At 54.8% G+C, this 15669-nt stretch overlaps 1 protein-coding gene across 4 annotated transcripts in view; it reads right to left on the bottom strand.

Annotated features, from left to right (window-relative positions):
- Positions 1–880: 880 nt before the first annotated feature.
- Positions 881–15669, bottom strand: part of SLC37A1 (solute carrier family 37 member 1) — a 72380-nt gene continuing 57591 nt past the window's right edge. For 3 of the 4 annotated variants that reach the window (XM_043474488.1, XM_043474489.1, XM_043474487.1), the window contains 8 exons: positions 15524–15586; positions 15071–15156; positions 13967–14015; positions 12723–12796; positions 10625–10703; positions 6197–6294; positions 1413–1477; positions 881–988 (listed from right to left, as the gene is read on the bottom strand). In XM_043474488.1, coding sequence (XP_043330423.1) covers positions 973–988; positions 1413–1477; positions 6197–6294; positions 10625–10703; positions 12723–12796; positions 13967–14015; positions 15071–15156; positions 15524–15586 — 530 coding nt within the window. In that variant the 3' untranslated portion in view covers positions 881–972. The other variant, XM_043474490.1, reaches the window with a different exon arrangement.

Here is a 15669-nt window from a genome sequence, read left to right as displayed (position 1 = left end):
GCAGAAATAACCAACATTCTGCCTGAGTTTTTTTTTTTTTTTTAAACATTTTATTTCAAAGGGCAACAACTGAGGAAACAAATGGCCAGAGAACAACCGGAGTTTGTCTTAATAAATAACAAGGCGCCACTTGCATCTCCTAAGCTTTTATAATACCTCACACATTTCAATAAATAAATCCGCTCCAGTGCTGAGTCTCCGAGGACAGGCCCAGGTCTGCAGTGTGGGGGGCACAGAGGGCTGGGCAGAGGGACCGGCCAGTTCCAGCCCCAGGCCTGACCTCATGTGTCCTCCTGGCAATCCCTCATGGGGCCAGTGGAGTCATGGCCTTTGGGGCTCCAGCGACAGGAACCTCTGGGGTTCCGTGGTGGCCCATCTGCCCTCCAGCCTGTCCGAAGTCTTTGATGATTTCACCACTGTCCACCCTGGACCGTTTCCGGGTGGGCGAAGAGCAGGAAGAAGTGCTGGGGACATCCTTGGTCTGAGCTCCGCGTTGGTGTGAACGCAGGTGTCAGCTCTGTCCTTGCAGAGGCGTCTCTGCTGCCTGCTCTCCCACCACGTGCAGCGTCCCTACTGTCCCCTGGCGCGTTCCTGTCGTCAGAGCTCCACCTGCTTCGACATCAGTGCTGTAATACCTGAGAGAGACCAGGGCTGGCCTGGCTGCCACACCAGTCCTGGCCGCCTTCACTCTGGACGTGGAGCGGCCGCCCAGCGCCCGGGAGGTGTCTGCTTGAGAGACTCAGTGGGTGGCAGCCAGCACTTCCCATGGGCTCCCCTCCCGTGGCCCGAACCCCACGGCCCAGCTGACACGGTACCAGGAATTCTCAAGGTAGCTTGTGTGTCTTTTCCAGGTTAATGTGCAAAAGGCAAGGGTAAATCATTCTTTTCAACACAGGATCCTTTATTTGAACTTTTTCTTGAAAAACAGTTTGTGAAGGATGGGCCCAGCCTTCCTTCATGGGACTCGAGGGCTCAGTGCTCCTTAAACCTGGAAGAGGAGGAAGAAAAAGCAGCTGATTACCTGGCCCGCGGCACTCAATTCACCGCCAAAGCGCAGAGCCCAGGTGCCCGCTTCTCCCCCTCTGCCGGGGACTCCTGAGGCCTCCCGTTCCCCTGGCCTTGGGGAGAGGGGAGGGGACAGGACACAGGAAGGGGGGCAGAGCCAGGCAGAGCCCGGGAGCTGCCGTTTGTCCCAAAGCTGCAGCCCAGAGACAAGAACAACTGAATCAACTCCCCATACTTTTCACTCTATTTTGAGAAAAGATTTACCTGGATCGCACCCCCACCAGGTATTTATTAGGAAAGGAGAAATGAGAGTGAGTGAGGTGTAGAGTGCCAGGGACCCTGGGTGAGGTGTGGCAGTGGGCAGTAAGCGATGGGCATGCGTGGGGTGCCAGCGGGGGGACACTTACGGAACCTGGTCTCCTGTCGCCGACCCTGGGCAGCTCAGCTCCTTGTGTATGAGGCGAATCAGAAACTGCACGTGCCCAAAGCAAAGAGAAGACCACATTATTGCTGGGAGACCCTGGGTGGGCGCCCTGCTGTCACTCTGCCCAACAAGCTCGGCATTCAAGTTCCAGTTCGTCATGTCTGTGGTTCCCTGTGTCACATGATGGGGAAGGGGGGCTGCCCCGTGCCTCTGAATGTAAAATTCTAAAGTAGAGCAGCGGGCACCCCCGACCCCCACCTCAGGCACAGCTGCCTGCAGGCCTGGTCTCAGGGCAGGGCAGACGGTCACATAGACCTGTGCGTCACGGTGGAGGCCGTGCTCCTGGGAATAAGGCCCCCAGGCCAGATTTCAGCCAGAAGGATGCCTGTTTAAATGAAACCAGACCAGTCATAAAATATCCAAGGGAAAAAAAGGACAAGGCGACCCATTGTCACAGTGACACTGGGGGGACCGGGGGTAGTCTGAGGCCAGGCGAGTGCTCACTGGCCACTGTCCCCAGAGGCCCCTGCTGCCCCTGGGGAAGCTCCCGGGACAGCTGGGCCCCAGCCCCAGGCCTGTGCTTGCCCCGCGGTCTCAGGGTAGACCCAGAACAGCTCTGCCCTCGTCTCCCTCACGGCCCTCGCCTGCCAAGACGGCGGAGTCTGTGTACACATCCCAACCTGCGGTGAGGTCTTGCCCTCAGTGGGACCGTCTGCAGCTGCAGACCTAGTCTTTCTCTAAGTGCTGTGCACCCCCCAGCCCCCTGGAGGAACCCCCACGATGTGAGTTGCTCAGGGCTGTGAGAGGGGCTCCCGAGGAAGTCCTGGCTCTCCTGGCCCCTTGTCTAGGGAAGCTGCAGGCGCCCCGAGCTCAGGAGGCCCTGGCAGTGGGGAGGCTCGAGGAGCGTTTGAGGGGCTCCTTCAATAAAACATGAGCTGCTAAGTGCCAAGTCTACTGGCAGACTCTGGGAGCAGAAACGTTTGTTTTCTTAGACTCGGAGGATTCAGGAAGGAGCTTAGTCGTGCCTCGTATGGTGGCCGTGCAGTTTGAAGACAACGGGTGTTTCTCCTTGAGGACCGACCTACACGCGGGGCTCCTGGGATCTCGGTGGCTGAGCCAGAGGGTGGGGACTTGACAGATGCTCCAAGCAGTCTGGGTGGCTACGTCACACTCTGGCTAAAGACATCGATCCTGTGAACTTGAACCTCTAGACCCCATGGTTTAGCACTGCCTTGCTGAGTTTGAGCTGGAGTCTCCTCAATACGAATTCAAATATGTGCAATATGTCCAATATGTGCAAAACTGTAGCAGGGAGGGCCCGTGACCACAGAAAGCAGATGCTTAAGAGGACGGAGATGAGGAAGGACAAGCGAGCGTTTGCTCTGGGCCGGGGTGCCTGTGAGCCACAGTGACAATTATGAAGGGCAAACACCAGCTTCTCAGACAGGACGAAAGTGGCCTCTGTGTGCAATGCCTGCAGTGAGTGGACCTGCCAGGCCCAGAGACCACCTGGGTGGCCACAGCCCCATGGGACCAAAGTTGGAGACTGAGGAGCAGGCCCGAGGCTTGGGGAGCACGGCCCCCAGGTGTGAGTGCGGCTGGACAGTCCTCAGGTCCCCAGGGTGACCTGCTGGATCCACTGCGGTTCAGCCTCAGACCTGCAAGGAGGGGAAACTGGCCTGTGGCCCCGCAAAGAAAGGAGGCACGTCTGATCTTTCAGGCTGAAGACGTGTCCTCGGTGACCCGCTGAGCTGCCTGCTGAAGCCCTCTCTCTCTCCTGCAGTGACTGTGGCTTTCTCATCTAACCTGGCTGGTCCCTCGGTCTCAAAGTTATTATTTGCCTGTCATGTGTGTGAGTCTTCCCTTTCGTCCTCTCTGTTTTGACATTTCAGGTGTGTCTCTTGTAGTCAGGGTCCGGGTTTCCAAGCCCGTCTTCTGTCAGCTGGTAGGGGTCCATCAGCCAGCCTGCACGTCTGCTTGGATCCTCCCCCAGCGCCCCTGGCACCCAGTCCATGTCTGCACATCGTCGCAGGGGCTGCTTTTGTTCTCAGCTCTTTTCAGAGTCCTGGCCTCTGCAGTCTCCTCCTTTAGAGTTCCTCCCAGGTGGCACAGGGCCTCCAGGCTCTGTCTGCTCTCCAGTGTTTTCCATCTCTTTCTGGGCTGCATTCTGGATGATCTCCTTACACCTGCATCTCACCAGCTCTGCCTTTTTTAGCTCTTGTTCTTTTGAATGAATTTGGTTTCTTCTTTGCCATCTTTAGTAATGTTTTCTTGTTTTTCTCATCTTTTAAAAATTGAAGTATGATCCCTGGGTCGGGAAGATCCCCTGGAGGAGGGCATGGCAACTCACTCCAGTATTCTTGCCTGGACAATCCCATGGACAGAGGAGCCTGGAGGGCTAAAGTCGGACACTACTGAAGCGACTGAGCATGCGCACATGTAGCTGGTTTACAATGTTGTGCCGGTCTCTGATGGGCAGTAAAGTGACTCAGTTTATACACATATATTCTTTTTTAATATTCTTCTCCATTATGGTGTATCCCAGAAGACCGAATACAGTTCCCTGTGCTATACGGTAGGACCTTGTTGTTTATCTGTCTTCTACATAAGAGTTTGCCTCTGCTAATCCCAGACTCCCAATCCTTGCCTCCCACCACTGCTCCTTGGCAACCACATGTCTGTTCTCTGTGTCTGTGAGTCCATTTCTGTTTCATAGATAAGTCATTTGTGTTGTATTTTAGATTCCACATATAAATGATATCATATGGTATCTATCCTTCTCTTTCTGACTTACTTCAAACTCGGTATGATAATCCTAGTGGTTTAGTTGCTAAGTCGTATCCGACTCTTTGCGACCCCACCGACTGTAACCCGCTAGGTTCCTCTGTCCATGGGATTTCCCAGGCAAGAATACCAGAGTGGGCTGCCATTCCCTTTTTCAGGGGATCTTTCTGACCCAGGGATTGAACCTAGGTCTCCTGCATTGCAGGCAGATTCTTTACCAAATGAGCCACCAGGGACATGCTAAGTATGTTTATTTTTAGATTATCTGGTGACCCTTTTACCCGTGTTTTTTTTGCGGGGGGGTCTGTCTGTTATGCCTGTCACCCCATCACAGCACCCCATCCTACTGTTTCCTAATTTGGGGTGTGAGCCAGTCTGCAGCAGGGTGACAGCTGTGGGACCCCGGGCCACTGGGGCGAGGTTTGTCTTTCTCAGTTGATTTGGGATTTGCTTCTGCCAAAGAACCGGGTATATCAGTATTCCGGGACCAATTTTACTCATTCTTTGTAATACTCATTTTTTGCGTATTTTAACACTCATTTTTTACTCATTTTTTGGTAGTATTACATACTTATTGTGTAATATTTACACAATATAAGTTAAAAAGTTGAAGGTTACTGTAGGCAGGCCTGTGGCTAAAAGTTCTCCAGGATTTCCCCCCAGTCTGGGGAGCAGGCTAAGAAGTTGCAGATCCCGGTTCTCTTCTGGGCCAGTGTGCGTGTGTGTTTATGCTTTCACTGCACCCAGAGCTCCCTGAGGGTTCGCGCTTGAGGAGGGGGTCTCCACTTCCAGCTCCCCATCCTGGGCCAGCCCAGCACCTGGGGGTAGGGACCGTGGTGGGGGAGGTATAACCGCCCAGCGTCAGTTTGGGTACATATTTCATGTAGTCTCTACATTTCTGGGTCCCGGGGATGTCCCTTCCTTTCTAATGAGTTTAGTTGTGCAGTAAAAGGAAGTTTGATGTAATATATATATATATATATACACATATATGTATGTATATATATATACACACACATTATTTCTGAAATAGAAGAATATTCTGTCTTTAAATAGCCATAATTATGGAAGTTTCACTGCTACCTGGCAGAAATGATCTAGGGGCTTAATTGAGGAACTGCTTTGCACACCTCACAGGTTCATAAGCTGAGAGCTGGTATCTGATTGTGTATAAAGTTGGGGAGCTGTGACTTAGGGCTTCTGGGAATGAAAATATAAACTTCCAAGGTGTTCAACTCATTTGTGCTGGGGTAATCGTTCACTTATCCAGGTGACTTGAGAGGAGACGGTGGCTTCAGGTCTGGACCTGGTGTGGGGTGAGTGGTAAGGGTGAGCGTGGTGGCCGCTCTAATAGGTGGCCCCCGCAGGACTGTGCTGTGGGGACAGGTCTTCGCCATCCCCAGGAAACCCTCCGATCTTCTCATGCAGGAGGGGACAGGTCACGGGGCCCAGAGAGCGGAATGCTCAGTGCTGCCTGAGCAGCCCCGGCTCCTCTTCTGACCGGAGATCCTCTGGGTGCGGGAATCAGGTGCTTCCCCAGCACAGCTGATCGCGGGCAGGAGGGATGTGGGAATGGCCAGGGCACGGGGTGGGACTTTAATCCTCACAGTAACACAGTGATCCTGTCCCTGGTGTCCCCCTGCCGCCCACTTCACAGGCGGACGCTTGGGAGCAGAGGGGCTCAGGGACCACCAAGTCACACACGAACCCAACCCTTCACAGCTGACGGGCTCAGGGTCCGAGGCCAGGGAGCCCCTGCTCTTGACCTCTCGCCCATCCTGCTGGAAACTACCTGCTGCTACTCTGGATGCATCAAAACCGGAGGGAGAAAAAGCCCTGGGCCAGGAACACTGAGGGACACGTCACCGGCCCAAAGTCCCCCGGGAGTGGCAGGAATCCGCAGGAAAAAGTGTCCCTAGCGTTTGACTGTGACAACCACAGAGACACTTGTGAAAGCCTTGGAGGAAAAGCTAGGCGACTCACCAGTAAGGCACAGGCGTCTGCGAACATGAGCATGTAGAACACGTTGTTCCATCCTGATGGGGAGATGAGCCCTGCCAGCAGCGGGCCCAGCGCTGCTCCTGGAATGAGGAAACGGACACGTGTGGTGCTGTGTGCAGAGGACGCTGGACCGCGACCACCCAAATACCCAGGCCCAGTAAACATGAGGGAGTCCCTAGCACCTTACTCGTAATTAACACACACACACACACACACACACACATTAAGGGGACTTCCCTGTGGTCCCGTGGTTAAGACTCTGTGTTTCCATTGCAGGGGCATAGATTCGATCCCTGGTTGGAGAACTAAAATCCTTCACACCGCCCCCTCCCTCACAACAGCAGGAATGCTGGGGCACACCCCCAGGGGTACTGGGGGTCTCCTCCTCCAGACCCCACTCAGACCCCAAAGACCAACAGTTTACACACTCCCCCATGCCTGCTGCGCAGAAAAGCCTTTTAATGAGTGATTAAGCTCTGTCTTAAACATGAATACACGAGGAGACAGCCAAGGTTCACTCTTATCAGAGGAAAGCCTCGACAAGAAAGAAAACAATCTGGTTTGAGGGGAACCTGGAGGAAATAAACAAACCGGGGAGAAAAACATTCCTAGGAAAGCGTGTCACACTCACAAGAACCAGAGAATGAAGTTGAAATGTGTGAAACCCCCACGTCTATGTCTGAAAACCATCTAACACCAGCGACTGCCCAGGATTCAATCCCATAGCACCGCATCCAAGAAGAAAGAACAGGAGGGATTAAAAGGTCAGAATGACACCAATGAATAGAACACTGTGACGGTGAAGATAAAAAGTCAAGTGAGGAAGCAGGAAAGGAAAGCCAAGAGGCTCTCTGAGAAGATGGAGGAAAAGAACAAAGACACAGGCAGACAAAGAAAAGAGAACTGAAGGATGACTCCAGAAAGCTAAACATTGTCCGCTAAGTTTTCCAGGAAGACAGTGGAGGAAACTTGTCAAAAACACACCACAGTTTCCCAGCGATCAAGGGCATCTGTTTCCAGGCTGGGTGGGAGCAGGGATGCAGAGAGGCTACAGAGATACAGGGAGCTGGGGACCTCTGAGGGGGAAGACCAGAGGTCAGAGATGGAGTTCTTGCTAAGGGTAACAAGAGGCTTTCCTGTGGTGATGACAGAGCTAGAAGACCCTGACTCTGGAGACAATTCTGGAGGGTGGCGTGGGCAGGCAACTATCATTTTAAATTTAGTGCAGTTTCTAAGTTCAGATATTTTCTTAGATAGTTTCTAAGTTTAGACTGAGGATAGTTTCTAAGGCTATCTGGTTTCTCAAGTGACATCATGTGTTACTTCGAGAAAATGAAAATGAACTTGAAGAACGTCAGGGCTCTAATGAATTGCATAAACATATAGAAAGAACCAGCTTGCAGCTCCTGGGGTGCAGTGCTCAGCACTGTGAACACATCATACACATCCCTGGAACCGTCAGCTCCGGTGAACTGCAAGAAGGCGTTCCGCTCATGAGGCTTCTCCGACGGCTCAGTGGGTAAAGAGACTGCCAGTGATGCAGGCGACACAGTGGACCCGGGTTCGATCCCTGGGTCGGGAATATCTCCTGGAGGAGGAACTGGAAACCCACTCCAGTATTCTTGCCTGGAAAATTACATGGACAGAGGAGCCTAGTGGCTACAGTCCATGCGGCCGCAAAGGGTCGGACATGACTGGGCAGGCTAGCACTTTCGGCTCATTTATAATCAATCAAACTCTGCCTCCAAAGGAACCAACATTTACGACATTTAACAAACATATCGGGGCATATGCCCTTGAGAACCGGAATTTTGCTGAAACTGTGTGTTCCCACTTGAGCCTTGCTCGGCTTGGGTGTCCTTGGGCAGCACTTAAGCAGAGAAACGACGAGGCAGACGCAGTGGTGGACGAGCCTGCGTGCCATTTCCATGGCGACCACCTCCAGGGTCCTTGTGCACTGGGGCTGGCACAGCCTGGGGGAGTTCGAGTCCAGCCAGACCCTGACGCATGGGTGGGAATGATGGCTCTGGATGGTCAGCACTGAACACAGAGGAGTGTAGAGGTTGAGGTGGTCTGAGTCGCCCCCTGCCGTCCTTCCGTGGGGGTGGGAGGAGTTCACAGCTGGGCTTTGGTTTCTCCTGTGGCTCAGAGCTGCCCCAGTGCATAGATGCTGAGCCTCCACCTTGGGCAAAGGACTTCTGCTTCCCTCTTGTTTTGGGAAGGAAATCAAGAAATACGTGGCCTTCCAGCTGCTTCATCATTTCCTCTTTTTCAACCCTTCATCTCCTGCTTTAAAATCAGTCAGCACCGCTAGCTGAGCTCTGTCTGCTTTCAGAAAAGGGTGTCACAGTGGCAGCAGGGGCTGGACTCAGACAGAGGGCTCTGCAGACAAAGTGGGGAGGATGCTGCGGGGTTGCTCAGCCCCCGAGAACCGCGCTCGGCCCACGAGTCTCCTGATGACCTCATGTCTTCCAGCATGCAGAAGCTTTTCGTGTGCTGCGTGAGCCGGGATAGCAGGCTCGTGGGCCACGGACATCTGTCACATGACACGGCCCCGCCCCCACAGCGCTTTCCCCAGACTCCTCCCAAAGGCTGCAAGAGGAGCCCCCAAAGGGAATGGTCTCCTGGCAAACACCGGAGTGGTGACCATTGTCACAGTATGGCAGGAGTAGGAGCTGGGGGGCCCTGTCCCCATGAGCCGTGAGGGCTGAGGAGGGCCCAGGCCTCTGTCCCCTGAGCCCTCACTTGCAAACCCAGCAGCCTGGATGGGAGACCTTCTCCCCACCCCCCAGACCTGCCTGCGATCTCCTGCCTTAGAGCCACCCAGCAATGCCCTCCTTGACCACTCTGAGCGCCCGCTCTGTCCTGGGCACCACCTGGGGGTTGAGAACACAGCAGAAAACGAAACCAACCCCTGTCCTGGGGCTTTCCACCAGGAGCGGGGAGAGGACAGTCCAGAGCAGACAGTGGATGGGCCCCAGAGGAGGGTAGGCCAGGAGAGAGGCCCTGAGTCTGCGTGGGAAGGGGTCTGCAGGCCCCAGACAAGGAGGGCCGAGGAGAGGCCAGTGTTTGGCAGAGCTATGCTCACAGAGCCACCTTTATCCAGCAAAGGCTTGTTTTACTGCTAGAGGGTGTTTCAGGCCCCCAGGGCCTGCCCCACCTGGCCTGCCCTCTCTCTCACTGCCCCCTGGCATCAGGCACTAGTGGTGGGAAGGGACACGCCAGGATGCAACCCGAGACCTCCCGGAGAAGCCATGCGGGCCACACCAGCCCACCTCCCGCCTCCAGTTCCAGGCTCCGCAGAGCACAGGCAGCTTCGGGGTCTTGGCAGGAGTGGTCCCAGAGCACGTGCTCCCCAACTGAGCCTCGGGAAGGTTCAAGGACATCGCTGTCAGCTTCCTGACTCTCGGATCAGGACAGGCTTGCTGTTACCAGGTCCCATGGGCCCAGCTCACAGGGGCCAGGGGCTTGCTTCACCCACTTTCTTTCCTCAGAACACGCTGCTGTGTTCTCTCCAAGACCCCTGATGGGGCTGGTGACACTCGTCTCATGAGCTTTGGGACCCACAGCTCACCTGTCATTTACCTTTCAGTAAGATTCTATCTGAGCTTTCCAGGTGGCGCTAGTGGTAAAGAACCTGCTTGTCAATGCAGGACATGTAAAAGAGAGATGCAGGTTCGATTCCTGGGTTGGGAAGATCCCCTAGAGGAGGGCAGGCTACCCACTCCAGTATTCTTGCCTGGAGAATCCCCATGGACAGAGGAGCCCGGCGGGCTATAGTCTATAGGGTCACAAAGAGTTGGACACAACTGAAGCGACTTAGCCCACATGCACTCACGCAAGAATTCTATCCTCCTTGAAATGGCAGTGATAAACAGTCAGCAGACCAGTGGCCTGTGAGCCAGTTTTCCCACTGCTGGCTTGGAGGAAAACCTGGGGCCATGTCCTCTCATGATGAAGAAACCTTGACCTGCCAGCCACACACCACGTCTCCTCTGGCAGCCTCCCACCAAAGATGATCGGCAGGGCCAGCGGCTCACTTTCCAGGGCTGGCATGTGCTTTGCATCTGCTCATGTTTTAAGAAGGACTGGGACTTTCCTGGTGGTCCAGTGGTCAAAACTCCACACTCCCAATGCAGAAGGCCCAAGTTCAATTCCTGGTCAGGGAACCAGATCCCACAGCTAAATGCCACAATTAGATGCTGCGACTAAAGACCCTGCATGCCACAGCTAACACCTGGCACAGTCAAACAAATAAATATTAAAAAATAAGAGAAAAGAAAAGAAGAAGGCCAGCTGATCCTGATAACACAAAAGCAATTGGAATCCTGGGTGTCTCCTAGCTAGATGTGATGACATGATTTCCCCTTGGACCATGACGACTCTCCTTGGGCTAAAACATCCACGTACCTACAGACCCGGTTCCGTCAATGATGGCGGTCACGGTGGCCAGGGCATGGGAGTTTCCCTTCAGGCTTTTATGTGTCCCCTGGAGAAGAAGGAACATCAGTGTGAAACACGCCCCAGCAATGGCAGAGTGCAAAATAAACTTTCGCCTCCTGCATGACAATCCACCCAAATCACTGTGCAAAGCAAAACGTGGGGTCTTTCCATCAGGAGATTGAAGTTCTACTCCATCCCATACTCATCTTGGAAAAGCATGCAAAGCTTCAAATGTTTTTAATAGTAAAAAACCATCAGAGATATTAATACTTGTCGAAGTGCATTCTGGTTTCCCTGGTAGCTCAGACAGTAAAGAATCTGTCTGTAATACAGGAGACCCAGGTTTGACCCCTGGTTCGTGAAGATCCCCAGTCCCCACTCCAGTATTCTTGCCTGGACAATCCCATGGACAGAGGAGCCTGGTGGGCTACAGTCAATGGGGGTCACAAAGAGTTGGACATGACTGACAGACTAACACTTTCAAGTGTATTCTAGTTAAAAGAACTCTTAGAATTCTCTTCAATAAACAAGTCTTTCCTTGGCATCATCACTGATCCAGCATGGAAAATGAAAAGACGAATGGTGCTCGTCCTATCCCCAAGCTGACCATTGGAGCTGGCAGAAAAGATCGAGGGTGCTCGGGAGCCGGTGTGGGGAAGGGATGCTGGACAGACGGCTAAGAAGCCTGGCCTCCCTCCCACAAGTCTGTACACCACGTGCGGGAACTGCTTGTGGTTTTAAATAAGCTTTTAATTTAGAACAATCTTAGATTCACAGAAAATGTGCACAGAGATGACAGAGCTGTTACAAGCTCTGCACCCACTTTGCCCTGTGTTAACACCTTGCACTGTTGGGCTACATTTATCATGATGAATGACCCGATATTGATGCCTCACTCATGAAAATCCATGCTTTTTTCAGACCCCTGGCTTTTTATCTAGTGTCTAACTGAATCTGTGTCCCAGGAGTCCACCCAGGACATTTAGTCCATGTGTCTCCCAGGGCTCCTCTTGGCTGTGACAGCTTTGCAGATGTTGTTTCCGGGACTTTCCTTGTTTCCCGTGATTGGATGGGTGTGGGTTCTGGGAGGGAGACCACGGAGATGATGGACTGTGGGCATCACCTCTCACCCTACATCCATGCATTAGCTTGATGCCTCCCTGCTGGTGTTGACTGTGACCCTGGTGGAAGGGGGGGGGCTGTTGGCTTTCTCCCCTGAGAAGTTACTTGATCCCCTCTCCCCACACTGTCCTCTGCAGGAGGACATCTCTGTGCTCAGCCCGCCCCTGAGGACAGGGGAGGTGGGCTCCCTGCCCCTGGGCAGAGGACCTGCCTACGCCCTTCTGTACAGGACACTGCCTCTCCTCTCCCAGTTATTTATGGACACTACTTCCTATCAGGGGACTTTGTACTTCAGTGTAGTGCGTGTATCCTGCGATGTCCACACGTGGCTCCCGTGTGACATGTCTTGTCTTTCCTGTCAGGTAGATGAGACGGCCCTGCCGCCTCCGGGTCCCTCTGGCCTGGAGTCAAAGCCCATCTGTCAGCAGTGCTTCCTCCTGGAGCCCCCGTGGATCCCCAGGCCCGGGGCGGCCCCGCATGGAATTCAGCACCCTGTGCAGTAAACATTTCTTTACTACGCTGGCCTCCTCTCTGGAGCATGTCCTCCCAGAGCCAGGACCCCGCCTGGCTTGTCCCTGCAGTCCCCAGGACCAGCAGAGGGCTGGGCAGAGTGGGACACCCACGGCGGGTTGGACTCTGCTGAGGCCCTAAGGGTGGGCTCCAGGGGTTACAGCTACTGGCTTCCAGGGCTGCCAGAGTGGCTCAGAGGAGCAAGCCAGACGCTGGCATCAGGCCTTGGGCCACTGGTTTATAGGATGAGGCGGCCATGTCCCCTATCTGTTTCAGAAGACTCTTAGCATCCTTACTGGCCGTCTGGACAAGAGTGCTCATAGAAACAGACCATCTCACTATCAGAGACCACCCATCACAACAGTTGTGATGGAAGAGGTGGCCGCCCCGCCAGCGTCTGGCCCCGGCTCTGTGACAAGCTTCGTGTACTCACCAGGTCGGCGGACACGGCAGTCGTGATGAGCGCGTACGGCCCGCTGACCAGGGCCCCGCTGAGGAGCAGCATGGCTGCAGGAAGCAGAGACCAAGAGGGGGAATCAGCGAGCAGAACAGACCCCTGGGGGAGTGTCCACCGTCTAAGCTTCTCCCTTTTGGGCATCCTGGCGTTGCACGCTGGCCCTGCCCTGAGCTGGACACGGGCCAGTCCTGGGAAGATGCCCACACCACCAGGGAGTGGCCACGGCTGGAGCAAGCGTCATAAACATCTTCCGTTAAACTTGCCCCGAGATGGCTGTAGGTCTAATCACACTTTCCCAAAGACTCAAACCATGTTCAGAGAACCTGGCCCCTGTTTCCTTGAACCTGGAGAGCAGAAGCCGTGCTGAGAGGAAGTGAGAACCCCAACATACGAGCACAGACGTGACCACAGGCGTGATGTGTGTGACCACCTGATGCTGCCACCACCACAGCCTCGCCTGCAGCAGACAGGGCTTCCTCTCTTTGCCCGCAGCCGCTGACAGCCACTCCCAGGAAACCTGGGGCCCCAGCACAGCTCAGTCCCCGATGGGTGGGACCACCGTGCCCACTCCCGAAATGGTCTCCTAACCTGACCCCAGGTTCACTTTCCCGAACCACCCTCTGGGTCACATTGCTCTGTGTGGAAGCTCCTGGACTAATGGGTCACTTCATGGGCCCCTTGTGTCTAGAATTTGCCCTCTGGGTAACTTTTAATGGCATCCCCATCAATCCCCTCTGCTGGGCTGTGAGACCAAATGAAGCATTTACTCAGTGTCAGAGCCTTAATGTGATAGAGCTGCTTGTGGAAAGTTAAAAACAGAGACTGTGCCGAGTGGCAGCTGACAGCAGCTCAGAGGGGAGGCCGCCCCCGGGCTTGTGATGCTGGGGGTGCAGGACTTGGGGACCACAGCTCCGCCTGCTGCCTTCCCGGGGATGTGGGCTTCTCTGAGTGGCTCCTGCACTGGGCACCCAGGACTTCTCACAGGCCAGCCCTGGGACCTGCACTCTCCCTCACTGGCCCTTAAGCCTGTGGCCTCAATTCTGCAGGCAGGATCCCCATGGGCTCCTCTGAAAGTACCCCCTCTAAGGAGGAACACAGGGATGATTTTAGCCACAGTGCACAAGCTGCATCGTTGCTTCTTTGCTGATTTTTCAGTTCATCTTACAAAGCTGTGTGGACCAAAAAAATGTCTGAAGGAAAGAAAGACCTCATAGACTCACCTATGGTGGCTTCCAGCCCCATTTTGCTGATGGAGGAGAACGCGTAGAGCTGTGAATGGTGTCAAAACAGGAGAGGAACAAAGGTTTACTATGAGTAGCTGAGAGATTTCCCAGGAAAATGTATTTCTGAAAAGTGACTCTTGGGCAGCAACCAGACAGTGGAAGGAAGGCCATGCTGCCCTGGCAGGCTGTCCAAAGACAGGTGTCCAGATGCTTGCAAACTGTCCCCAGGCTGGACACAGACATGTAGGGTCTGATCACCCAGTGAGCTGGAAACCGGGGAGCGCCCTGCCATGAGCTCCTGGGGGAGGACCCTGGGTTTGGGGCAACTCTCCCCGAGCCCCGTGTCCCCTCCTGGGCCATAATCCCTGAACGTCAGGGCCCGGTGAGGGGCCCTGGTGAGGGGACCCCAGTTAGTGCTTCTGCGTCAAGGTTCTTGGAGTGTCTGTGCTGGGCAGTGTCCAGGGCCCCAGGGTGACTGAAGACTGGGTTCTGTTCAGCCCAGTGGGGCGGCAGATGGGCAAAGGAGTCAGTGCAAGTTGATGAGCAATAACACTATGTGATGTTGTTGCAGAAACAGTGATGGTACAGCCATGTTCCCCTTGACCCTCGCCTTCACCCTGTGAGGTGCTGCTGCCGGCATCCTCATTTTTCAGATGAGGAAACTGGGGCTCAGAGGGAGAGTCATCTGCCCAAGGTCACACACAACTAAACACTTGAAAAGCAATGGAACCTGGGTTATGGGGGGAGGGGTGGTGCTCCCTGGAAGCGGGTAGGGCAGCCACAGTGGGGGTGCTACAAATGAGCAGGAGCCTGCTGGGGGGAGGGGAGCGGAGGGGAAGTGCACCCCAAAGAGACCAGCCCACACACGCACATGTGAAGGCAGGGAGGAGGGAGAAGCCGCGCTGGTGCGCAGCGTGCAGGGGGCTGGGGGAGGGGAGGCTGAGTGGGGGGCACTGAGCGGGCTGGAGGTGACACCAGGTCCCAGAAACCAGAGCCCTGAGAGGAGCTGCGCCGGCAGCTGCAGGTGTGCGGGTGGGAGGACAGGGGGGCTGTTCCGGAGGTGCGGGGGCTGTGACGAGGCGGAGGGGCTGCCGGGCTTACCGTCGGGGCCGCGAGCAGCAGCATCAGGCCGCAGGTGGAGGCCCTTTTCTCCAGGCGATCGGAGATCACACCTGCCAGGATCCCACCTGCAAGGCAGAGGGAGGGTCCTGAGGGGTGTACGTGCCCAGCGGGGCCCTGTGGGGAGGAAGCAGGGCCCGCCCTGCCACAGCAGCAAGGAGCGGAGGACCTCTTCCCTGGGCCCTTTCCACCCCTTGAACAGGTTGGCCCCAAAGCCCCTTTGCCTGGGAGCATCCTAGCATCACCAGTCTGTCGCCCACCAGGTAGCCTGGTCCCCAGGGAGCCCAGGATGGGGAGGGACCTGCTATCAGAGGCCAGACACCGGGGGCCTCCCAGTAGGAAGTCAAGTCAAACAGCGTCCAGGCTGAGGGTGTCCATGCATCACCTCGGTGGTGAAGGCTTTTGTCAAAGTAGGACAAGAGGAAACAAACTCACCGAAGATCCCACCCACGTCGAACAAGGTGGAGAGCTCCCCGGCCTTCTTGACATCAAGGTGATCTATTAGAATGACAGCAGGGTGTTTAAAGTGATAACCAAGAAGGACCTATTGTATAGCACAGGGAACGCGGCTCAATGTCCTG

The sequence above is a fragment of the Cervus canadensis genome, chromosome 7, assembly GCF_019320065.1.
Source record: "Cervus canadensis isolate Bull #8, Minnesota chromosome 7, ASM1932006v1, whole genome shotgun sequence".
Lineage (NCBI taxonomy): Eukaryota > Metazoa > Chordata > Mammalia > Artiodactyla > Cervidae > Cervus > Cervus canadensis.
Note: the sequence above shows the minus strand (reverse complement) of the source record. Positions and strands in the feature narration are given on the sequence as shown.